Here is a 25,376-nt window from a genome sequence, read left to right as displayed (position 1 = left end):
CTGAGCTTTGTGTAACTATCTAGAAATCATATACTGGTTACCACAGGCTACTAAAAGCGGCAGAGGTGTCCTGGAACTGACTTCGGCGGCGGTCTCTTGGAATCCGCCGGGCAATTTCCCCTCACGCGCCCATCGTCCTCTCTTGATCTCTATCTCCACTCTCCACTACAACAACTGCAGCTACTCTTGTAGTATAGGAGTAGCATCTCGGAGGTGATTACCTGTCCTGAATCGAACAATAAATTAGCGAGTGATACCTCCCACCACAAGCACCTGGAGCTGGCGACGCCGACGACCGGTCCATTGACCTGAGGCCAAAGGCGGTGGCTGCGGGTTCGGTGCCTGCCCGGTCACGCCCCCGCTCGAGTTCTTCGTCTCTCACCGGCGGGTTCACCTCGGCCGGGGGCAAGAGTTCGTCGGCCCGGCGCGATGCAGCACCAAGGTAATTAAGGGCAAATTTCACTGTGGTGTGCGATCTTTGCTGCTAATTTCTGTTACCAACCGCCGGGCGGTTGGATTTGTATGAGTGCCGTGAGAGTAGTAAGCAGGTGTGTGGATTTGGTGCCGAATCCTAACTAGTATGCTAAATAACTCATGTTTGCTGATTCACCTAGTGCTTTCAAGTCCGAAACCATGATCCCCTTCAGTTGGGGTATTTTTTTTCTTGATAAATGGTGATCCACGTCCACCCAGCTTCATTAACGGAACTTGAGAAATATTCCTTAGTTCTTATGTCTTCCTAATGGTGCCATTACCTCTGGTTGGTAAGAATTGTTTGCATTCGTTTTTCAGATCCAGGTTTCGATGTAGAAAAGCTGCAACGTGAAGTGAAGACGCGATGGTTGAAGCCTAGAGAGGTTCTCAACATACTTCAGAATCACCACTTGTTCACGGTGGAACACAGGACCCCGCAGAAGCCACCGAGTAATAAAATCAGGCCTTTGTTTTTTTTTTTTTGCTTGCGAGATACCTAATTCAAGCTCACCGGTACTTGCTCTAGCTCCGAGTGTGGTTAACCTAGTTGGTTCTGAAATTGCAGGTGGTTCTTGGTTTCTTTTCAACCGTAGGGTACATCGATTCTTCCGGAAAGATGGCTATGGATGGCGGAAAAAGAAGGGTGGCAGAACCATTGCGGAAGCCCATGAGCACCTTAAGGTCTGTTCAATGTTACTACTCGAGTAATTAGAGATCTGCAGTTGATGTGTTAATCATAATATGTTTTGGCGGCTAACATCTGGGAAAGACAACAATAAATAATTGGGACGTTTGTTGTTAGGACTGAATCAGATGGGCTGGATACCTGATATGCTTTCTTCTTTGGGCACTGAAAATTTCAGGTTGATAATGTAGAGGCACTGAATTGCTACTATGCTCATGAAGAAAACAATCCTACATTCCAGAGGCGGATATATTGGATGCTTGAACCGTAAGAATTCTGTTCACTTGTACAAGGAATGGAATATGTTATGCCTTGAATTGTATGCTTCTGTTCACTTGTACAAGGAATGGAATATGTTATGCCTTGAATTGTATGCTTCGAAGTTCTTAAAGGCTCTTTAAAAACTTTTCTTGTGCCTCGGGTGTTCTTAAAGTGTAAGTGCTTCTCCTCAGAGCACAGACCCAATAGCAACTTTGTCAGCATGCTCCTCGTGGAACATTTTTTAATGGGAACTCAGGGATGGATACATAAGCTGTCCATTGCTACATGTCATTTTTTTCGTGCTATGGTATAGCTTGTTGCATTAACTCCTGTTTACAAGTTATGACTCCATCTATGGTTACTTTGAAGTTTCAGCATCCACCCGAGATGTTCCCAACAACTAGAAACTACCATTCACCAATTCCTTGTAGACATGCTAAATGTTGTAATATTGTACAGTGTTCTTCGACTTTTTCTGATGATGCGCAACAATGTCACAGATTATATTCCTTAGGTAAATCATATATTTCATTAGGAGTCCCAAAAATAGGCACATCAATTCTTGAACAATTATATTCCAGACAACGGTGACATTATACCCTCATTACTATGGCTTCTACTGTTGGTTATGATTTGCTAATTGTTTGTCCTTGTAAAAAAGAACCATTTATCAACGTATAAGTCAATTTACATCATAATGATAGCGATTCATATTTGCAGGGCTTATGAGCACATTGTTCTTGTCCACTACAGAGATGTTCTAGAGGTTTGTCTCTTGTTTTATCTTCCTTTTCCCACGACATCTGTAATTGTGATGCTTTAGCTGCCTTAGGATGAATAACTAACACCAACAGAATTGAACTTCACATTACCTATAACTTTTCAGTGGTTACTCCCTCATTAAGCTAGTGCATATTATTGCACTGATTGAAGTCACCATATTGTTTTTCGGCCTGTTCTATGCTTAACTTTTGCTTCTTGATTGATTATCAGGGCAGCATTTCATTGTCACCACCGAACAATTCATCAACATCAAATCATGGTGCTAGCAGAGCTGATGCACATAGTTCGCCAGGGCTGACTAGTGGGATAACTGTGCCACTTCTTAACTCGTGCAGCCCTGGATCCGCTGAAGAAGTTAGTTCCCAGATTCTGACTATAAGCAATGAAACAAATAATGCAAGTCAATTTGATTGGATGCGGACAATTGAATTGCAGCTGAGTCTGGAAAACAAGGAAGACCGTGATGTTAACGCCGAAGAGATTCTGCCAAATCACAATCCTATTACTGTTCCTGGGATTCAGATTGAAGACTCAGACAACTGTACAATCCTTGCAGATATCCTTACCGACCTGGAGTCTAGTGAAGACAACCATAATGAAGGAAGCCAGCCTTATACTAATGCTATTGATGTCCTGAAAAATTCAGGTGCACTACTCGAATACAAGCAAACCCCATGCATTATGATTCTTTCATTGCTGATTACTGCCTGAGATAGCATGGGCAAACTTTCTGAAATTTTGCAAATTTTCCATGTATGTCTTCTCTTGATCAGATACTTGGTTGGAGGAGGATCAACTTGAGTCTTTTTTCCATTCAGTTCCTTTGATAGTTAATGACCAATTATCCAATATTCACGAGGTTTCTCCAGAACGGGCATTTTGTTCTGAAAGTGCTAAGGTATCACATGAAGCTTGAACTTTGATGTTCTTAATCGAATTAGAAGTTGGTTTTGTGAGATAAATACTCCATCTTCGTTCTTCTGTTCTCTTGATAAGATATGACCCATTTAGGAAATTGGCGCGTGGCATTTACATTAACATGTACGGAGTACATTACAATAATAAGCATGCCTGATAGCGCCTAATGGCCGAACGCCTTGTCCTAGGCCTAGCACTTTCCTGAACCTTGGCGTGCATGATCCCTGAATTCATCTCTTGTCTCATCAGCGAAAATGTTGGCTATTAGGGGAGTTTCGTGTTTAAGACAATTTCTGTAGTGATTTTACAATAATTAATTGGAGACTATATACATGTAATGCAGGTTGTCATTGTAGGAGACTTCCTTTGCAACCCCTCTCGGAGTTCATGGGTACTATTTGGTGATGTTAAGGTCCCTGTGGAAATTGTCCAGCAAGGTGTCATCCGTTGTCATACTCCATGCCTTGGTGCTGGAAAGGTGAGATTGTGTGTGCTTGATGAGAACGAGAAACCATGCACTGAAGCTCGAGAATTTGAATTCGTTGAAAAGCCTACCAGTACAATGATTAATGGGAATGAGAAACCCTGCAGTGAAGCACGAGAGTTTGAATTCCAACGGAGTCCAACCAAAAGTGGTGAGGAGCTGTTGCTGCTTCTTAACTATGTGCAGATACTTTTTGATGGTCGTGGTTGTGAACTATTCTCAAAGTTCAGGTTGCCACTCCCAAATGTTCAGTGTGGATTCCAAACTAACCCCTCAGAGATTATAAGGGAACCATGTGAGCAGCTGGACCATGAGAACGCAGTGAATTGCATCATGGAAGTGATGCTCAACAACAAGTTCCAGGATTGGCTATCATCCAAATTTGAACAGAACAGTGAAGGGAAACATTTGCTTCCTAAGCAATACCATGGTGTTATACATACAATTGCTGCATTGGGATACGATTCGGCTTTGAAGTCACTGCTTAGTTCTGGTGTGCCTATAAACTACCGTGATGCGAATGGATGGACTGCTCTTCATTGGGCTGCACGATTCGGAAGGTATTGATAATCTATTCAGTGCATGCAAAGCTATATGCAAACTATTTTCATATTCTTTCCTATTTTTTTGTAACTAAATGAAAAATGTCCGAATGTAATTTAGGAGATTTATCTTCTGTTTCCTAGCTTCATTTAATATGGATTTCCTCTTGACTCTGACTCTAACCCAATATGAAACGACAGGGAAAAAATGGTGGGGGTTCTTCTTACTGCAGGTGCTGCTGCTGGTGCACTTTCAAACCCAACATCGGAAGATCCTGCTGCAAAGACACCTGCTTCGATTGCATTTGCATATGGTTTCAAGGGTCTCTCTGCATTTCTTTCAGAAGCAGAACTAATCGCTACTCTTCATTCTCTGGAATCAAAAGAAAATGGGAATCCTGTTGATCATACTGGCGCAGTGGTTATATGTAGTGCTGTGGATAGAATATCAGACAAATGTGCTCATGTGGATGGTGGGACTGATGATCAGCTTGCACTTAAGGATTCTCTAGGAGCAGTCCGAAATGCTGTTCAAGCTGCCGGGCGCATACAAGCTACCTTCCGTGTGTTTTCCTTGAAAAAGAAGAAAGAAAAGGCTCTTCAGAATGGAGATAGCTGCACCATGCCCATTCGTGAGGCAGGTGCTTCTTCACGTGCTATGCTTGAAAAGGCTGCATTATCTATCCAGAAGAACTTCAGATGCTGGAAGAAACGTAAAGAATTTCTAAGAATTCGGAAAAATATCATCAAAATTCAGGTAAGTTTCGCATATCATTCGCAACGTAATTTTGATGTGTACATTCTTAACAAAATTTTGTGGATTTTGTTAAGCTGATAAGCGAGCCAACCTGTGTATTCTGATAGGCACGGGTCAGAGCTCACCAAGAAAGAAATAAGTACAAGGAACTACTTCAGAGTGTTGGCATCCTTGAGAAGGTCATGCTAAGGTGGTTCCGAAAAGGTGTTGGTCTGCGAGGGTTCAATACCAGGGCTATGCCAATTGATCAAGATGAGGAAGAAGACATTGTCAGAGTTTTCCGGAAGGAAAGAGTGGAAACAGCTGTCAACGAAGCTGTTTCGAGGGTGTCAGCTATCGTTGGTTGTCCTGTTGCAAGAATAGAGTACCGCAGGATGCTCGAAATACACCAACAAGCAAAGGTGAGACTGATCTGTGGAATCTATTGAAAGTGTCCCATAAAAAGTTGCATAAGCATGTTTTTAGTTTTTACTAGCGAAAAATACACTTTCATATAATATGCCAGGCACTTTGTGTATGAAATTTGCGCCTCATGTATTCACTCACACTAATTAAAAATGCTTTTCCCACCAGAGCATGGCCATGGAAAGTGGCACATCAGCTAGCAGCTGATGCTGATGACAGAGCACTGGCCAGCCACTATCATTTGTCATCCCCCCTTGTTAAATGATCTGGAAAGCTGTTTGGCTGCCTGAAGAGCAGTAAAGCCTTGGCGATCAACTTGCTGTGGATCCTGTCATAACAGAAGAAGTTATCAAGAAATTCAGTACTGCCATCATCAGTCCCTGCTGAAAATGTTGTTTTGGAAGCTGTAAGGTCTCCGTATATGATGAAGCTTCGATGGCTTAAATACCAGCTGCATTGTATGGTACCATATTTCTTCTTGGAGAGTACTTATGGCACCATCTTTCACATTTGCTAGGTGTGTACATGATAATAAATGTATGATAGATCCTGAAACAGAGCTCGGTTGTCAATGAGAGGTAGTATGATGAAGCTTTAGAAGCTTAAATACCAACTGCACTGTTTGTAGTACCCTCTTCTGCATTTGCTAGGTGTGTACATGATGATAAATGTATGATAAATCCTGAAACGAGCTCAGTTGTCAAATGATCCCATCTTCTGCACGTGGAATCATAAATGGTCATCGACCAAATGCACACTTCTTCAATGTGTAATGACTGTACAAAATCATTCAAATCAAAAGACAATATGATCCTGGTGCAAGCCTGCAACAGTAACACTCCAGCTGCATTTTGGTCCTTTTTGGTAGCAGTTAGATCAGGTGTCACGAAGTCCTGTTTGAAATGCAGAAACAATTAAGAAAATGAACTGAATATGCAAAACTCATGTGTTTCAAGCAGACCGTAGATATCAACACAACCATAGTTTTTCCCTTGCAGATGGAAGGTGATTGAATCCTCGATTGATAAACCAAACACCAACACAATCATAGATATAGGGGAATGTCAATGTAAACCAGTAAGCACCGGACAAGCACAAGGCGACTCCAGTGCAATGCTGGAGCAAGTAACACAAGATTACACCATTGTAACCACTAGGATTAGTTTAGATCCAAGAAAGTACGTCACTTTGGACCTTGCAGACAGATAAACATAATGCGGCAGTTAGGTGCCATCACAATGCTCCGGACCACGTATTAAACAAGGTTTAGCCATGACATCAGGCAAAGGCATTCTCATCCGAGAGAGACATCACAAAAGCCATACCTACAGGCAGCATTCAGTAGGATATATTTTTTGCTGGGAAGAGAACCCAACAGCAGGAGAAACTTCAGGTTGGGAACCTGACAAGGACATGAAAGAAAACAGCTAAGGGACGAAGAGAAAAAGAAAGCGCTTGAGCTTTGAATGTGTGATTTACAGCTTGGACACACTACGCGAAAAAACACATTCAAGTGCACAAAGAAATTCCTGCACAAACCACCAACACCTAATATGTACACCCATGGAATTCCCGGGGAAGAAAAAGGAAGGAAAAATTTCTCTCCCTACACATTTACATTACAAAGGCAGAGGACGTATGTCGAACTGAAATCTGCAGTCTGTGAAGTGCAGTTGGCCTCTTCACGAGAACTGTCTCCAAGAAGTTGCTGAACAAAATACTGCACATGCATATCGATTTTCAAGAGTTTTACTCTTTCTGCCTCCTGGTGAGATGGTGTACCAAGAAAACAGAAGTGGGTGGTTCCAATCTCCAGGTTTCTAAGTTCATACCTGAAGTACAAGAAAAAAGATCATGACATTAGACCTCAAGGATTCCACGAGTATAAAATACTAAGAATAGAGCTTGCTTTAAGAAATTGCTATAGTTTCTTTAGAGTTTAGAACCACTACACCTCATTATCATAAAAAGATGCACCTTTTTTTCAAAGTTAAGACATGTGAGACAGTTAAACTGAATTGCAGTTCACATAGCAGTTTTTATGGAGTCTGGATAAGAGTCCTAACAATTCAGATTTTATTTTACTATGAAGTGCAACGGAATACAGTTATAGCTTTGATAATACACATGACAGAAAGTATTCAGGTATACATGGAGATGGGATGGATGGTAGTGGTGGGGGGAATAAATTAGCTTACTCTTGGGAGCACTGCAGCTTTAACAAACATCTTTGTGCCATGGCGTGAGCTGTGTGGCGACATCCTCCACTAATTTACAATCCATATAGACCTACCTAACTATTGAACTTGGTCATGATTTTGGAAAAAACGAGTTACTTCTCTGTACAACTGCTCCCCTTCGAAAGGCTTGGAAACATAGCCATCCATTTCACATTTCAGGCACTCCTCATATGTTGCCTGAATAACATCTGCTGTCATGGCCAATATCGGAGTTCGCCACGTACGGATATTAGCACATTCTGGTGGTATTTCTCCTTTCTCTATTCGTTCATTTAGATCTCTCTCCATCACTCTTATCCTCCTAGTGGCTTCAAATCTGGAAAACAAACAAATGAACGAAAAACTTCAGTAATTTATGACAATGACAGATCAATATTCAAAGGAAATGGTACTCACCCATCCATTTCTGGCATTTGTATGTCCATAAAACAAGCATCAAAACTATGAGGTGGTGTTAGCAACGCGATTGCTTTCTTCCCACTGTCTGCACAAACTACTTCTGCGCCATACTTTTTCAGAGCACCTGCAGCCACTTTAAGGTTCACAACATTGTCATCAACCACAATGATTTGCTTCTTGTGAAGAAGGCTACCCAATGTTGAGTTGCCATTCTTGCCATGCGCCTTATCCACTCCACCCAAAGCCCGTCGTAGTGAGACCTGAAGCATGCTCGCACGAAGTGGCTTCATGATTACATTCAAGTTATACTCCCTGGATATATGTGAATTGCTCTTGATAGAAGTTATAGGGTTCTCCAAAAGAAAGAACTTTGGAGAGTCCGGCAGATCCTTGCTCCTCAATTTACTAAGCAAATGAGGCATGGAATGGGATTCCTTCAGCCACGTCTCCTGTTCAACTAGCACTAGCTTTGCAACTAGTGATCCACAGTTTATTTTAGCAATAACTTGATTTACGTCAGTGGTCAATTCCGTTTTGACTCCAAGCCTTTGCAAATGGTACTTGGTAACCTTGGCACGGACCGGCCTATGATCGATAACCAATGCATTGATCCCCTTAAATCCTGACGATTTGGCAACGTTTGCATTGGAGCGTGACCTCGCAAGCACAGCAGTGAAGGAGAAAGTAGAACCAACATTGGGCGTGCTTACGAACCCGATCTCTCCCTTCATGAGATGAACCAGACACTTGCTGATGCTCAACCCAATGCCAGTGCCCCCATGGATGCGGGCAATGGATGGACCAACTTGCATGAAAGGGGTGAATATACGGGATTGAGCTTCAAGTGGGATGCCAGCACCAGTATCTTCAACAGATATTATCAACCTTATTGTTTCAGGCATGATGGGAGCAAAAGGCATCTCAGACGAGTGTAAATCCATATCGAGAAGTCGTAAGCTCTCCCAACTATGCCTCCTGTTAGCTACCGGGTAGCCACTTAAGGTGTCTGCGTATTGAGTTCCCATCTCCACCATGACCTCTTCGACAACATGAACTGTCAAGTAGATATGCCCTCTTTTTGTAAACTGTGAAAAATAGAATATTTCAGCCAAGAAGTAACAGAATGCATAAAAATAATAAACATATATAATGCACAGCTTCATATGCCCATTTGTGCTATTCAGGTATATTAATTATCTTTACCTTTATGGAGTTCCCCATGAGATTTGTAATGATTTGCCTCATTCTACCCGGATCGCCGATAAGTGTTTGTGGAACTTGATCAGATACATACACTGCCAGCTGCTCGTGCGGTGCATCACAAAGACAAAACCATGAAAAACAAGGACAGGGTTAGTGAATTTTTACAAAATACAACAAAGCTCCTGTGTAAGAATCTACACTGAAATTACCTCCAGTCCTTTCTCCTGAGCTTTTCCGCAGAAGAGAGACAAGATGTCATCACAAACTAATCTAAGATCAAAGGGTGCTGCCTCAAGCTCGAGCTTGCCAGATTCTATCTTTGCCTGATCCAGAACCTCGTTTATGAGGGACACTAAAGCTTTTCCACTGGCTTGGGCTGTTCTAACATAGTCTTGCTGTGTTGTGTCCAAATCAGTATCCATGAGCATTTGGAGCATTCCTGAAAAAGAAAGTATAAATTATTTTAATTCCTAGAGTATGAATAAAAAATGGAGAACACAATATGGGTCAGCATGATTGCACACTCACCTAAAACACCATTCATTGGAGTTCTGATCTCGTGCGAAACCGTAGCCAAGAACTGCAAACAAGCAAAAAAAGGCAAGGGATGGAGCTTTGTTCTCTCTTAGACAAACAGTGTAGGTTGTGCAGTGACTAGTGATATTGCTCACCTGCGACTTGGCAACATCCGCATCTTCCGCGCGCTTCTTGAGCTCGATCATATTCTGATAGTCATCTTCAACTTTTTCGATACGGTGCATAGTAGCGTAAAATATATAACCAAGGAGCATACCAATCACAAGAGTTCCTAGTGACGATGTAATTGCAGACCACGGCAATGGTGGCTTTTGCATGAACCTGTTGAAGAGGAAACAAAGTCACATGGAGAAAATCAAAAGACAGCGGAACACTACGCTGAATGCATTCCAGTTGCAGTACTGATAATAAAAGGGAGAGCAACAAGTGAATCACCTGCAATGCATCTCATGCCTTCTGGATGGATCGCCGAAGTTGAGAGTGCTGTTATGGTACATGCCACCGCAGGTATCGTTGGAACCATACATGCTGATCGGCCACTCGTTAGTAGTATCATACACGTTCACCATGATGGATTGCTTGCCGGCAAGCTGATGAAGCAACTTATCGACCAGCGCTTCTATATCAAATATGCCACCGAGATAGCTGCTTGGAAGCAAAAGCAGCCAGTTAGAGACTAACTCTGGTGCATAATAACATAAGGTTGGAATCATCATTTAGACACTTTACCCTATGGCGACTTGGACGCGCTCGTGCGGCCTCGCATTTGCAGGGAGCTCGGTGTTGTAGACGGTGTATGTGGAGATCACGCCGAGGCGACTGTTGAGTAGCTTGAAAGGGGCGGTTAGAACACCCTTCCCGGATTCTCTAGCTCGTATTATGTTTTCTCGATCATCCTGTAAGAAGCAAACCAAATGGGGGCCCTTCGTTAGCATAGTTAATTCAGAAAGAATCAAGAGTTGTACTAGTATTTTCCAAAGGAAAGCAAGAACATAGTGAAGCACGCAGTAAGTTGGTAAAAAAAAAAGAATGAGGGTAAAAACACAAGCAATGGCCGTGAGCTGTGAAACCACATGGTGAGCACCCAGGGTTGCAGCTTTATCCCGGGCCTAGTAGGCTAAAAAAGATAAATCTAGCTTCCCTTGGCAAGGGGGGCCGCCGGGGGAGAAAGATGGATACGATTGCGAAAGCAGAAATCGTCACGCACATCGCCGGAGAGCATGTCGAAGGAGATGACGTTCTTGTATGCGTCCTGCGCGAAGATGACGGGCGCGTACTCCTCTGCCGGCTCTCGGATCTCGGCGGCGGCGGCGTCCCCCGATGGCCCGTACTTCTTGTTGGAGGAGTACATCTTCTTGATGCTCCAGCCCTGCTGGCGCTCGAAGCGGTCCCGTTCGGCGTGCGTGACCCGCACCGCGTACGCCACCCCGCTGGTGAGCGGGCGCTCGAAGGCCGTCCTCTCGGCGTACCTGGCGAAGGTCGCCTGCAGATACAGAAGCGGATGGCTGGGGTTAAACGATGGATTCGACGAAACGAGGAAGAGGAGGAAATTGGAGGTCCGAATCAAGTAGAGTACCTGGTTGATTGCTGATGGGTTCTGCGCGTGGTGGAAGGTTGAGACGAGGATTGCGAGCGCCTGGAGGTGGTTCATGCTGACGTTGAACTGGTCCTGCAGCATGCGCGCGCGCTCGTCGCACATGCTTGCGAGCGCGTCCCGCCGCTTGTGCACGGCCTCGGAGCTGCCGTTGTAGAAGAGGCTGTGCGCGAGGAGCGTGAAGGCGAGGAGCCAGAGCAGCAGCAGCGGGCGCCACCAGCGCTGCACCGCCCAGCGCGAGTTGCTGTACACGTGGCCCCGCAGCGCCTTGGACGACAGCTTCTCCGGCAGCGGCGGCCGCCGGGGCAGGGGCAGGGGCAGCAGGCGCACCCTGTCCAGCCCCATCCCCAGGAACCCCAGCCCGACCGACACCGCGCCGCCCTTCCCCTCCATGTCTGACGACTCGGCTGCCCCTGCAGACGCCGCGCCTACCGTTGCCGAGCGAGCAGCAGCACCGGTCATTCGGCTACATCGCCAGCGCCGACGCAGAGACTCCCCCGCCGCCGCCACGTCTCCCCGCCGCACCGCCTCATCCACGCCGCGCGCACAAGCAGAAGTCGAGAAACTGCCGCCGAGCTGTCGCGGCCACCGCCCGCCTTCAATCGAGCCAAAAGGGAGCCGACACCGAGGCGCTTTCGTCCCTCGCTTCGGCCTGTCCCCCTCGTAGCTCCGCTTCCGCTTGCGCTTCCCCTTTGTGGGTTCCGGCAGCTCCGGCTTTCGCGAAACCCTCCGGCCTGCCGCGCCCTGGAAGTAGCCACCAAACCCCTGGTAGGCGGCGTGCGTTTGACCCACCGACTCGATAGAGGGCGAGAGAGAAGGAAGGGAGGAGCGAGAGTAGGAGAAGAAGAAGGAGCACACCAACAGCAACAGCAACAGGAATAGACTACAGGAGGAGGATGGGGGAAAGGGATTGGGGGAGGGGGAGAGGGAGGGAGATTGGGCTGATTGGAGCAGGGAGAGAGGGGGGAAGGGGAAAGCAAGCAAGAAGGAAGAGGGAAGGCAGGTGAGGTTGGAGTGGAGGTGGAAAGGGAGAAAAGTGGCAAGTGAAACAGAGCACAGAGGATTGAAGCAGAGCAAGAGGAGTAGTAGTAGTAGAACGATGGATGGTGGCACCCAATCGCAGCAGCGGGAGAGGCCAGCACGCAAGTGGCTCCCTTCCGCGTGGGCCATCACACTCTCTCTCCTCATCCGCTGATCACACTCCACCTAGAGACAGACAGAGAGAGGGGTGTGCTGCTGCTTTGATTGGTGGAGACGGCCTTCACTGCACAAGCCAGCGGATTTTAAATATGCCTACTACCTTCTCTCCATGTGTGTAATAAGACTACTGTTCCAAATCAACAAACGTGCCATCGCTTCTTTTAGTAGTATATGTTCACCTTTATTTTGTTTTATTTGTATTTTGCGGGGAACAATTGTCTCACATTCCCTTTGTTCTTAGACAAATGTATTTTTGCATTAAACACTTTTATAATAGATATTTGCTGAAAACTTACATTATAATATACTCTCTCTACCTTGAAAATGAAAGGATGTCGCGAATTTGTCTAAAATTTGGATTCATCTAAAATTTTACACAAACCTTTGACATTCTTTTCGAGACGGAGGGAGTACAATAACTTTACAACAATGCCAGATATTGCCATGGTTAGTCTGTTCCGCATTTTTACTAAAGGAGAGGATACTACTCCCTACATTTTTCTATTAATTCTCATGGATTCGTCTGGATTTATATGTATCTATACGCTAAAATGCATCTAGATATATGTGAATCTAGACATATCTGAATCAACTAATTTGAAACAGAGATGGTATCAGCTTATTCTACAATAATATGCTTTCTAGACTAATCATAGGTTTACATACTCCAAGTCAACCGACAGTAGGTCCTATGTTTGTGTACGGCGAAATTGGTTGAACTTTGGGAATCAGTCTCGGTAAGTACCCATAGTTTTTATATGGTAATTCTGCACCGAAAAATCCAAGTGGAAGCAAGCTCTATGGAGGCTTTTAGTTTCAAAAGTCACATTTCAATATTTCATTTAAACAAATAAATAGCATACATGTGGTCAATGGTGTTTAATACAATCATGCAAAATCTTCGTGTAAAATAATTTGATTTTTTTGGATACACAAAAATAACAAAAGTGTAGCTTTGATTATAGTGCACAATCACGTTTTCGAAACTATAAATTTGCTAGATCTTTTTCACTTTTATGTAGCATGTAATGCAAATAATTTCAAATTTGGATTTTGCACAATTGTAGGATACATCACAACTACAATGATAATTTTTGCGGATTTTTTATTTTTTTTTGCAAATATGATCTTTTATTTTTGAAAATAAAGGATTCATGGAGCTCGGGCACCTAGTTACCCGCCCCACTATAGTCTTCATCCTCATTCCCGGTTAGAATCGAAAATTCAATTTAGCTCTTGGGTGCATATGCTCCCTCTACTCGAAAATAATATTTCAAAATGTTGAAAAAAATTCACAAAATATTCTACATGCACATCTCCACAATATATGTGTTCGTCAAATTTCGCGAAAAACCAATATTTTTTGTGATCTATTGAAAAAAAGAAAATTTATCTTCTGAAAAGCCTTATTTTTGATTTTCCATGCAATGACTTTGTGAGCATATTGCATGTGAAGATGTACGTGCGAATTTTTCGTTTCATTAAATTTCAAAATAAGTGTAACATGCATTTGAAAATAAAGGGAGCATATGCTCCCATATGCCAAAACATGACCCTCGTAACATACTACTTACATTTGACAAAAAAAAGCACCAACTAACATGTAACTTAATTTTATTTATACGCACGTTTCAAAAATAGATATGTACACATATGAATATATGGTTGTTCTTTCCTCGAGACTTGTTATTAGATTATCTAAAGCAAGGACCTTTTGCGGAATCCTCGCGTTTCTCGGCCACTAGCCCCTTCGACTCTCTAGCAACAAAACAACCAATGAAACGGAAGGGGTGACGCCTGTCGATAGATTAAACCCCTGGTTCGATAAACCATTCCCGGTGGGGTGTGATGATGAATGACGTGGCACAGTGAGGCCCGCGTCCAAAGCCCGCCCGCCACCATTGGGGGCAAGTGGTCGTCGTCTTCCTCCGGACCTGGAGATGGCGCACTGGTCACTCCCTCTCGCTCGCGTCCCACACTCGCAAGCTAGCTGATCCACGGCTGCTGCTGCTGCTGCTCGCGATCTCTTCTTCTCCATCCCCTCGCGTGCCTGCCCCCGCTTTGTACCCTAGCTAAGCTGGTTAATTTGGACACTTGCGATGCGTGGTATCCCCCAATTATATGAGAGAGAGAGATTGAGAGGTGGTGGGGGTGAAAGGGAGAGGTAGGGGAGGTGACTCTGCTAATCTCAGCTCAGATGACCGATCACTACCTCTCCACCAATGATTTTTATTTCCATGGAGGAAAAGGATAGATAGACTAGCACGCTGCACGGGCTAGCTAGGTTTCTAGCGGAATGGCTCCAGGTCGTTTTCGGCCGAATGTGACATGTGCGGACAAGTGAAACTCGTGCGTACTTTTCCAATCCGACGGCCACCAAACTGGTAGACCTATATGGTTTCAGTAAAGTGCAATTGTCAATGCAAATCATTAGTACTTGTGTAACTGTGTTACATGGTTTTGTACAAAAGTAGTTGTATAATGTATTTGCTTTTTTTGTGGAAATGTAAAGATGAAATACACATACACACCGACACCAAATTGTTATATTTCGAAAATGGAAGCTATATATCGCCATTGGCCTCTCATCAAATTGCATGCAAAAATAATAATGTTAGGGCATCTTGGTCCGGTTTGGGGCCCAGACAAAAATCAACATCATATGGGCCTTCCTATCGTCCAAAAGTGGGTCCAAGATGTCCAGACACCCCGAAGCCCTCCCAACTCTCGTGACCAAGCCGTTTGTGCGGGCACATCCGGATATACCTGCCAAGTCGAGTATGGGCTCCATTGGCCCTACCTGGCAGTAAGGGGAAACCTAGTCAAGCCTTTCCCTCACCTCCCTCCTCACATGTGCTATCTCCTCTTCCTCCCCACATGTGTTTGCACCTCTCCCGCTCGACCTGATGCCGCCTCCGTCGAGTCCACCGCCACCACATAGCAATCGCCCTTGCCTCGTCCAGTTCCACTACCAATTTTCCGCTTTTGTCTAAGCCATGCTAAAATATACTCGAGGTGCCCGATGTCGCGAAACGGTAAGTGTTGCCCATCTAGGATAATTAGGCGACCACTGACGGGAGCAAAGACATCTCGTCCACCGCCGTGACTTTTCAAGATCCAAGGGAGCAACTCGTCATGGCTCTCGGCATGCTTCCGTAACAGCGCCGCATCGGGCCCGAGTCGTTTCGCCCCCGTTATCTATTCTCCGCCCCCAATGGGTTTTGGCATCCCGGACAATGCCACCCTAGTGGACATGGGAATCCTATATGATGGCCATCACGACATTGAGCTTGTTCTCAATGACGTATATGTGTTCACCGAGTCACGCGCTTAGAAGCCATGAATGATGGCAACCCAACAAAGGAGTATTCAGACAACGATAGCTCTCGAACACAAGCGATACCGTTGAAGAATGGGAGAAACAAATATTTTGGCCAAAGGAAAGGAAGTACTCCATATAGGCCTCAAAGTGTGTGACATCATCAAGATAATTGCCAGAATTCTTGGGTGAAATGAAGAGCGTGTTGGAGATGTTGAGTGGAAAAAGAGGAGAGTTAAGGGAGCAACATAAGATGAATGCTCTGTGATCCTCATGGGGATACAAGTAGGTATGGTGGCTATGGCTAGAAAGATGATTGCCACTGATGTGGAAAAGCTTAGGACTGAAACAAAAATGTTGCAGCTAATAAGCTCAAAGCAGAATCGGAGGTGAAGAAAATAAGTCTAGTGTTGTTGACCAAGGAGGACTGGATCTTATCAAATAACATAAGCCACATGGACCCGAACATTTATGACCTAGGTTTTAATTGTGAGTACCCAAGTTATGCACAAACTAGGGTTGATGTATAGGCTTAGGTTTTAGATATGAATTGATACCATAATGGATTTGCTAGGGTTTAGTTTTCCCCTCACTATTGATAGGGTTCTTGTATCTAAACACTACTAGAGTTGTCACAAGTACTTGGCTAGGCAAGGTTTTAGTATAATGCCATTACTCCTCTACTCATAATATTAGAACTGGTTTTAGGGTTTTACTTGTGATCATCAAGTAATTCACAAGTTAGTTTGAAATATGGTTATAGGTTATTGATACGTCTCAAACGTATCTATAATTTCTTATGTTCCATGCTAGTTTTATGACAATACTCACATGTTTTACATACACTTTATATTATTTTGATGCATTTTCCGGTACGAACCAATTAACAAGATGCCGAAGCGCCAGTTCCTGTTTTCTGCTGTTTTTGGTTTCAGAAATCCTACACAGGAAATATTCTCGGAATTGGACGAAACAAAAGTCCACGGTCTTATTTTCCACGGAGTCTTCCAGAACACCGAAGAGGAGACGAAGAGGGGCCACGAGGCGGCCACACCATAGAGGGGCGCGGCCCCACCCCTAGCCGCGCCGCCATATGGGGTGGACCCCTCGAGCATCCCCCGACTCTGCCCCTTCGCCTATATAATCCTTCCGTCGCGAAAACCCTAGTACCGAGAGCCACGATACGAGAAAAGTTCCATAGACGCCGCCGCCGTCAACCCCATCTTGGGGGTTCTGAAGATCACCTCCGGCACCCTGCCGGCGAGGGGAATCATCACCGGAGGGCTCTACATCACCATGCCCGCCTCCGGACTGATGCGTGAGTAGTTCATCCTTGGACTATGGGTCCATAGCAGTAGCTAGATGGTTGTCTTCTCCTCTTGTGCTATCATGTTTAGATCTTGTGAGCTGCTTATCATGATCAAGATCATCTATTTGTAATGCTACATGTTGTGTTTGTTGGGATCCGATGAATATGGAATACTATGTCAAGTTGATTATTGATCTATCATATATGTGTTGTTTATGATCTTGCATGTTCTCCGTTGCTAGTAGAGGCTCTGGCCAAGTTGATACTTGTAACTCCAAGAGGGGGTATTTATGCTAGATAGTGGGTTCATGCCTCCATTGAATGCGGGACGAGTGACAAAAAGTTCTAAGGTTGTGGATGTGCTTGTTGCCACTAGGGATAAAACATCAATGTTGTGTCTAAGGATATTTGTATTGTTTACATTACGCACGGTACTTAATGCAATTGTCTGTTGTTTGCAACTTAATACTGGAAGGGGTGCGGATGCTAACCCGAAGGTGGACTTTTTAGGCATAGATGCATGCTGGATGGCGGTCTATGTTCTTTGTCGTAATTTCCTAAGTAAATCTCATAGTAGTCAACATGATATGTATGTGCATTGTTATGCCTTCTCTATTTGTCAATTGCCCAACTATAATTTGTTCATCCAACATGTTATTTATCTTATTGGAGAGACACCACTAGTGAACTGTGGATCCCGGTCCATTCTTTTACATCTGAAATACAACCTACTGCAATCATTGTTCTCTGTTGTTCTTTGCAAGCAAACATCATTCTCCACACCATACGTTTAATCATTTGTTTACAGCAAGCCGGTGAGATTGACAACCTCACTGTTATGTTGGGGCAAAGTATTTTGATTGTGTTGTGCAGGTTCCACGTTGGCGCCGGAATCCCTGGTGTTGCGCCGCACTACACTCCTTCACCAACAAATTCACGTGGCCTTCATCTCCTACTGGTTCGATAACCTTGGTTTCTTACTGAGGGAAAACTTGCTGCTGTACGCATCACACCTTCCTCTTGGGGTTCCCAACGGACGTGTGCTTCACGCGTCATCAAGCTATTTTTCTGGCGCCGTTGCCGGGGAGGAATCAACACTCCATCAAGCCTCGTCACGTGCCATCAAATATTTTTCTGGCGCCGTTGCCGGGGAGATCAAGACACGCTGCAAGGGGAGTCTCTCACATCCAATCTCTTTACTTTGTTTATTGTCTTGCTTTATTTTATTTTCTGTCTTGTTTGCTTTATTTATATCAAAAACACACAAAAAATTAGTTACTTGTTTTACTTTATTTAATTCGGTTTGCTTTACTTATTTTTATTATTGTTAAAATGAATACTCCTGAGAACACTAAGTTGTGTGACTTCACTAGCACCAATAATAATGATTTCATATGCACTCCTATTGCTCCACTCGCTACTACAGCGAGAATTTTATGAAATCAAACCTGCTTTACTAAATCTTGTTATGAGAGAGCAATTTTTCGGTGTTAGTACTGATGATGCTCGCTTGCCCATCTTAATAATTTTGTTGAACTTTGTGAAATGCAAAAGTATAAGGATGTAGATGGGGACATTATAAAACTGAAATTGTTTCCTTTCTCCTTAAGAGGAAGAGCTAAAGATTGGTTGCTATCTTTGCCTAAGAATAGTATTGATTCATGGACTAAATGTAAAGATGCTTTCATTGGAAGATATTATCCTCCTGTTAAAATTATAGCTTTGAGAAGTAGCATAATGAATTTTAAGCAATTGGATAATGAACATGTTGCCCAAGCATGGGAAAGAATGAAATCTTTGGTAAAGAATAGCCCCTACCCATGGACTAACTACTTGGATGATCATCCAAACCTTTTATGCAGGATTAATTTTTTCTTCAAGGAACCTATTGGATTCACCTGCTGGAGGTACTTTTATGTCAATCACTTTGGGTGCTGCAACAAAGCTTCTTGATGATATGATGATCAACTACTCTGAATGGCACACTGAAAGGACTCCACAAGGTAAGAAGGTAAATTCTGTTGAAGAAACCTCCTCCTTGAGTGATAAGATTGATGATATTATGTCTATGCTTGTTAATGGTAGATCTATTTTTGATCCTAATAATGTTCCTTTAGCTTCATTGGTTGCTCAAGAAGAGCATGTTGATGTGAACTTCATTAAAAATAGTAATTTCAACAACAATGCTTATAGGAATAATTTTGGTAACAACAACTATATGACATATCCTTCTAATAGTGGCAATTCTTATGGTAATTCTTATGGTAGATCTATTTTGCCTAGTGAGGAAAAGATGATAGAAATTGAAGGAGCTACTAAGAGCTTTATGTTGGAGATATGCCCAAGAGGCAATAATAAAATGGTTATTATAATATATCTTTGTGTTTATGATAATGTTTATATACCATGCTATAATTGTATTAATCGAAACATTGATACATGTGTGTTATGTAAACAACAAGGAGTCCCTAGTAAGCCTCTTGTATAACTAGCTTGTTGATTAATAGATGATCATGGTTTCGTGATCATGAACATTGGATGTTATTAATAACAAGGTTATGTCATTATGTGAATGATGTAATGGACACACCCAATTAAGCGTAGCATAAGATCACGTCATTAAGTTATTTGCTATAAGCTTTCGATACATAGTTACCTAGTACTTTCGACCATGAGATCATATAAATCACTTATACCGGAAAGGTACTTTGATTACATCAAACGCCATTGCGTAAATGGGTGGTTATAAAGGTGGGATTAAGTATTCGGAAAGTATGAGTTGAGGCATATGGATCAACAATGGGATTTGTCCATCCCGATGACGGATAGATATACTCTGGGCCCTCTCGGTGGAATGTCGTCTAAATAGCTTGCAAGCATATGAATGGTTCATAAGAGACCACATACCACGGTACGAGTAAAGAGTACTTGTCATGAGACGAGGTTGAATGAGGTATAGAGATACCGATGATCAAACCTCGGACAAGTAAAATATCGCGTGACAAAGGGAATCGGTATCGTATGTAAATGGTTCAGTCGATCACTAAAGTCATCGTTGAATATGTGGGAGCCATTATGGATCTCCAGATCCCGCTATTGGTTATTGGTAGGAGAGAAGTCTCAACCATGTCTACATAGTTCGCGAACCGTAGGGTGACACACTTAAGGTTTGATGTCTTTTAAGTAGATATGGAATATGGAATGGAGTTCGAAGTTTTGTTCGGAGTCTCGGATGGGATCCAGGACATCACGAGGAGTTCCGGAATGGTCCGGAGAATAAGATTCATATATAGGAAGTCACTTTCCAAGTTTGGAAATGATCCGGTGAATTTATGGAAGGTGGTTTCTAGAATTATCCGGAATAAATCACTATGGAAGGAGGAGTCCCGGAGGGACTCCACAAACCCTAACCAGCCAACCAAGTGGGAGGGTGGAATCCATGATGGAAGGGGAGAGTCCCTGTCCCTCTAGGTTTCGTCCATAAGGCAGTTTTTCTGTTGGGGTCTTATTCGAAGACTTTGGGCAAACCCTTGGGGTTCCACCTATATAATGAGGAGGAGAGGGAGAGGGGCAGCCATGGCTTGGCCGCACCACCCCTGCCCCCTTGAGGCCGGCGCCCATAGCCCCCTCTCCCCAAACCCTAGCCTCCCCTCCTCCACATACAAACTCCCGCAGCGCATAGGCGAAGCTCTGCTGGAGTTCTCCACCATCACCGCCACCACGCCGTCGTGCTGCCGGGATTCCGAGGAGGATCTACTACTTCCGCTGCCCGCTGGAACGGGGAGAAGGACGTCGTCTTCATCAACACCGAACGTGTGACCGAGTACGGAGGTGCTGCCCGATTGTGGCACCGTCAAGATCTTCTACGCGCTTTTGAAAGCGGCAAGTGATCGTCTACCGCAGCAACAAGAGCCTCCTCTTGTAGGCTTTGGAAATCTTCATGGGTTAGTCTTGTTGATCCCCTCGTTGCTACCGTCTTCTAGATTGCATCTTGGCTTGGATTGCGTTCTCGCGGTAGGAAATTTTTTGTTTTCTATGCTACGAATCCCTACAGTGGTATCAGAGCCGTGTCTATGCATAGATGGTTGCACGAGTAGAACACAATTGTTTTGTGGGCGTTGATGCTTTGTTGTCTTTAGTTCGAGTACTTTGCATCTTTGTGGCATGGTGGGATGAAGCGGCTCGGGCTAACTTTACATGACCGCGTTCATGAGACTTGCTCCACGTTCGACATGCAACTTGTATTGCATAAGTGGCTTTGCGGGTGTCTGTCTCTCCCACCATAGTGAAGATTCAATTTACTCTTTCTATTGACGACACTAGTATCACCGTTGTGGTTCATGTTCGTAGGTAGATTAGATCTTACTCGAAAACCCTAAACCACGTAAAATATGCAAACCAAATTAGAGACGTCTAACTTGTTTTTGCAGGGTTTGGTGATGTGATATGGCCATGATGTGATGATGAATATGTATGAGATGATCATTATTGTATTGTGGCAACCGGCAGGAGCCTTATGGTTGTCTTTAAATTTCATGTTGAGTAGTATTTCAAAGTAGTTGTAATAGTTGCTACATGAGGTGAACAACCATGAAGACGGCGCCATGGACCTTGACGCTACACCGACGATGATGGAGATCATGCCCGTTGATGATGGAGATCATGTCCGTGCTTTGGAGATGAAGATCGAAGGCGCAAAGACTAAAGGGCCATATCATATCACATATGAATTGCATGTGATGTTAATCCTTTATGCATCTTATTTTGCTTAGATCGCGACGGTAGCATTATAAGATGATCCCTCACATTAATATCAAGATAATAAAGTGTTCTCCCCTCGTATGCACCGTTGCACAGTTCGTCGTTTCGAAGCATCTCGTGATGATCGGATGTGATAGACTCAACGTTCACATACAACGGGTGTAAGCCATGTTGCACACGCGGAATACTTGGGTTTGCTTGACGAGCCTAGCATGTACAGACATGGCCTCGGGACAACGGAAACCGAAACGTTGAACACGAGTCATATGGATGATATGATCAACACGTTGATGTTCACCATTGAAGCTACATCATCTCACGTGATGATCGGTTTTGGTGTAGTGGATGTGGATCGTGTACCACTTAACAACTATGAGGGATGTTGTATTAAGTGGGAGTTCATTAGTAATTAGATTAAAACATGAACTAATTATCATAAACATAGTCTGAGTAGTATTTTGAATTAATTTGTAGTATTGGCATCCGTTTTCTACCAAGCGCTAGTCTTGTTATTGAGATAGAAATACTGTTAAAAATCTGACAATAAACTTTACGGACTGGTACCGTATTGTTAAAGAATCAAGAAATGATTAAGTCCTATTGCAAACTTTTAGTAAACCTCACATTGTTGATTCAAAGAAGTATGGTTTCAATTAGTACCTAAAGTTATCTTGTCTCCGTGAAACTTGAAGTTCAAATCTGTTTGAAAAGTAAGGAGCTGAAAATTTAGTTTTCGTAAATAATCAAGGTATGAGATATATGTGATATCTAAGACCTTATTGCAAGATGATAGAATATAATTTGGTGAGACTACATAAACTCATAAGTTTTATGGGAATGTACGAAGGTTGAAGACGCAAGGCGTCCCAATCCTCCAACTATTAGGGCACTAACGATATTCGCATATCCATGAAGTGATCGTCCTTAGTATGCACCGTTGCTAAGAGTCGTTGTTTCGAATACTAAGGTATAGATTCTACGTGTGCATACAACGGGTGCAAGCCAGATTTGCACATGCGAATACTGAGGTTAAACTTTACGAGCCTAGCATGTACAGACATGGTCTCGAAAAGTCGTCATGATATGATGGATAAAATTATGAGTGAAATTGTTCATCATATTAAAAGGTTACTAATAGTGAAATCCGAAACACTTATCATATGATAAACAACTTCAAAGTAAGAACCTCAAGGTTATTGGTATTTGACCAACAAACCTAGAAGTTATTGATGTTGAAGTGTTTTTCTGAATAATGAGGAAAGCTAAAAGAGAAACTACAAAAGATTATTGGCAGAAAGAAAGAAAAGACTAGAAAGTCTAGCTCAGGTGTATATATGAAGGATAACGTTGCATAGAAAACAAAAAATTTCCTACCGCGAACACGCAATCCAAGCCAAGATGCAATCTAGAAGACGGTAGCAACGAGGGGATATCGAGTCTCACCCTTGAAGAGATTCCAAAGCCTACAAGATGAGGCTCCTATTGCTGCGGTAGACGTTCACTTGCCGCTTGCAAAAGCGCGTAGAAGATCTTGATCACGATCGCTTCCGGCGCCACGAACGGGCAGCACCTCCGTACTCGGTCACACGTTCGGTTGTTGATGAAGACGACGTCCACCTCCCCGTTCCAGCGGGCAGCGGAAGTAGTAGCTCCTCTTGAATCCGACAGCACGACGGCGTGGTATCGGTGGTGGTGGAGAAATCCGGCGGAGCTTCGCTTAAGCGTGCGGGATGTGGTGGAGGAGAGATACCGCTAGGGTTTGGGGAGAGAGGGGGAGGCAAGGGCGCCGGCCAAGGGCAGCCCTAGGTGGTGCGGCCAAGAGTGGGCAGCCCCCTCCCTCTCCTCCTCATTATATAGGTGGAAATCCCCAAGTGTTGGTATCCAAGTCTTCGAATAAGACCCCAACAATGAAACCTCCCATATGTAGGGAAACCTACCCAAGGTGGGAATCCCACTTGGGGTGGGATTCCCCCTTCCATGAGGGGGTTGTTGGCCGGCCACCCTAGGGAGTCCACCTTGGACTCCTCCCCTTTAGGGTTGGCTGGCCATGCAAGGTGGAGTCCCTCCGGGACTCTACTTTCCATGGTGATTTCTTCCGGACTTTTCTAGAACCTTCTAGAACCTGCCATAAATGCACCGGATCATTTCCAAACTTGGAATATGACTTCCTATATATGAATCTTATTCTCCGGACCATTCCGAACTCCTCGTGATGTTCGGGATCGCATCCGGGACTCCGAACAAATATTCGAACTCCATTCCATATTCAAGTTCTACCATTTCAACATCCAACTTTAAGTGTGTCACCCTACGGTTCGTGAACTATGCGGACATGTTGAGTACTCACTCCAACCAATAACCAATAGCGGGATCTGGAGATCCATAATGGCTCCCACATATTCAACGATGACTTCAGTGATCGAATGAACCATTCACATACGATACCAATTCCCTTTGTCACGCGATATTTTTACTTGTCCGAGGTTTGATCATCGGTATCACTCTATACCTTGTTCAACCTCGTCTCCTGACAAGTACTCTTTACTCGTACCATGGTATGTGGTCTCTTATGAACTTATTCATATGCTTGCAAGACATTAGACGACATTCCACCGAGAGGGCCCGGAGTATATCTATCCGTCATCGGGATGGACAAATCCCACTCGTTGATCCATATGCCTCAACTCATACTTTCCGGATACTTAATCCCACCTTTATAACCACCCATTTACGCAAGTGGCGTTTGATGTAATCAAAGTACCTTTCCGGTATAAGTGATTTACATGATCTCATGGTCATAAGGACTAGGTAACTATGTATCGAAAGCTTATAGCAAATAACTTAATGACGAGATCTTATGCTACGCTTAATTGGGTGTGTCCATTACATCATTCATATAATGATATAACCTTGTTATTAATAACATCCAATGTTCATGATTATGAAACTAATCATCCATTAATCAACAAGCTAGTTTAAGAGGCATACTAGGGACTTCTTGTTGTCTACATATCACACATGTACTAATAATGTTTCGGTTAATACAATTATAGCATGATATATAAACATTTATCATAAACATAAAGATATAAATAATAACCACTTTACTATTGCCTCTAGGGCATATCTCCTTCAGTCTCCCACTTGCACTAGAGTCAATAATCTAGTTTATATTTGTAAAGATGTAACACCTTGGCCTTCTGGTGCTTTATCATGTATTGCTCACGGGAGAGGTTTTTAGTCATCGGATCTGACACGCTCGTAAACGTATGTATTTTGTAATTCATTTGCGTCTCAACGCATCACTCATTTCCAAATGAGTTGGCATTAAATATGTTTGATCTTCCGGTGGAACCTTAATTCCGTCATGTCTGAAATATGTCACTAATATTGTCACACACAATATAGCTTCGAGTTCGACTGCGTCGGAACTACACCAAGTTCTCAAAGAACCTCTTGACTTAACATCCTTTGTCATTGTCAAAATAATGACATACTCTGCCTT

The 25,376-nt window shown here is 43.6% G+C and overlaps 2 protein-coding genes across 3 annotated transcripts; one reads left to right on the top strand and one right to left on the bottom strand.

Annotated features, from left to right (window-relative positions):
• The first annotated feature begins 327 nt into the window (after positions 1–327).
• Positions 328–6,014, top strand: LOC124665394 (calmodulin-binding transcription activator 4-like). 2 transcript variants are annotated; one of them, XM_047202808.1, is made up of 12 exons: positions 328–442; positions 793–924; positions 1,040–1,155; positions 1,338–1,426; positions 2,141–2,186; positions 2,414–2,557; positions 2,639–2,849; positions 2,977–3,101; positions 3,465–4,165; positions 4,349–4,904; positions 5,012–5,305; positions 5,478–6,014. In XM_047202808.1, the coding sequence occupies exons 1-12, from the start codon at positions 430–432 to the stop codon at positions 5,514–5,516; spliced, it is 2,466 nt and encodes an 821-aa protein (XP_047058764.1). In that variant the 5' UTR covers positions 328–429; the 3' UTR covers positions 5,517–6,014. The 2 variants fall into 2 exon arrangements, with proteins under 2 accessions (XP_047058764.1, XP_047058763.1); XM_047202807.1 differs by having other exon boundaries at positions 2,414–2,849.
• Positions 6,015–6,741: 727 nt separating this feature from the next.
• On the bottom strand, positions 6,742–11,778 carry LOC124668664 (probable histidine kinase 3). Its single transcript, XM_047205764.1, has 11 exons — positions 11,265–11,778; positions 10,896–11,171; positions 10,418–10,584; positions 10,124–10,333; positions 9,823–10,009; positions 9,680–9,731; positions 9,361–9,590; positions 9,152–9,250; positions 7,946–9,033; positions 7,508–7,865; positions 6,742–7,141 (listed from the first exon to the last, which is right to left on the bottom strand). Exons 1-10 carry the CDS (start codon positions 11,742–11,744, stop codon positions 7,607–7,609), a joined length of 3,048 nt encoding a protein of 1,015 aa, XP_047061720.1. The 5' UTR covers positions 11,745–11,778; the 3' UTR covers positions 6,742–7,141; positions 7,508–7,606.
• Positions 11,779–25,376: the final 13,598 nt, after the last annotated feature.

The sequence above is a fragment of the Lolium rigidum genome, chromosome 6, assembly GCF_022539505.1.
Source record: "Lolium rigidum isolate FL_2022 chromosome 6, APGP_CSIRO_Lrig_0.1, whole genome shotgun sequence".
Taxonomy (NCBI): Eukaryota; Viridiplantae; Streptophyta; class Magnoliopsida; order Poales; family Poaceae; genus Lolium; species Lolium rigidum.
Note: the sequence above shows the minus strand (reverse complement) of the source record. Positions and strands in the feature narration are given on the sequence as shown.

Excerpts from the sequence above, each read along its gene's own strand:
- LOC124668664 (XM_047205764.1), bottom strand. The coding sequence starts at position 11,744 with ATGACCGGTGCTGCTGCTCGCTCGGCAACGGTAGGCGCGGCGTCTGCA. Across the intron at positions 10,010-10,123 it reads AGGCATGAGATGCATTGCAG|GTTCATGCAAAAGCCACCAT; the intron begins GTGATTCACTTG and ends CCTCTTCAACAG. Across the intron at positions 9,251-9,360 it reads CTCAGGAGAAAGGACTGGAG|CTGGCAGTGTATGTATCTGA; the intron begins GTAATTTCAGTG and ends CCGCACGAGCAG.
- LOC124665394 (XM_047202807.1), top strand. Across the intron at positions 925-1,039 it reads GACCCCGCAGAAGCCACCGA|GTGGTTCTTGGTTTCTTTTC; the intron begins GTAATAAAATCA and ends CTGAAATTGCAG. Across the intron at positions 3,102-3,464 it reads TTTGTTCTGAAAGTGCTAAG|GTTGTCATTGTAGGAGACTT; the intron begins GTATCACATGAA and ends CATGTAATGCAG.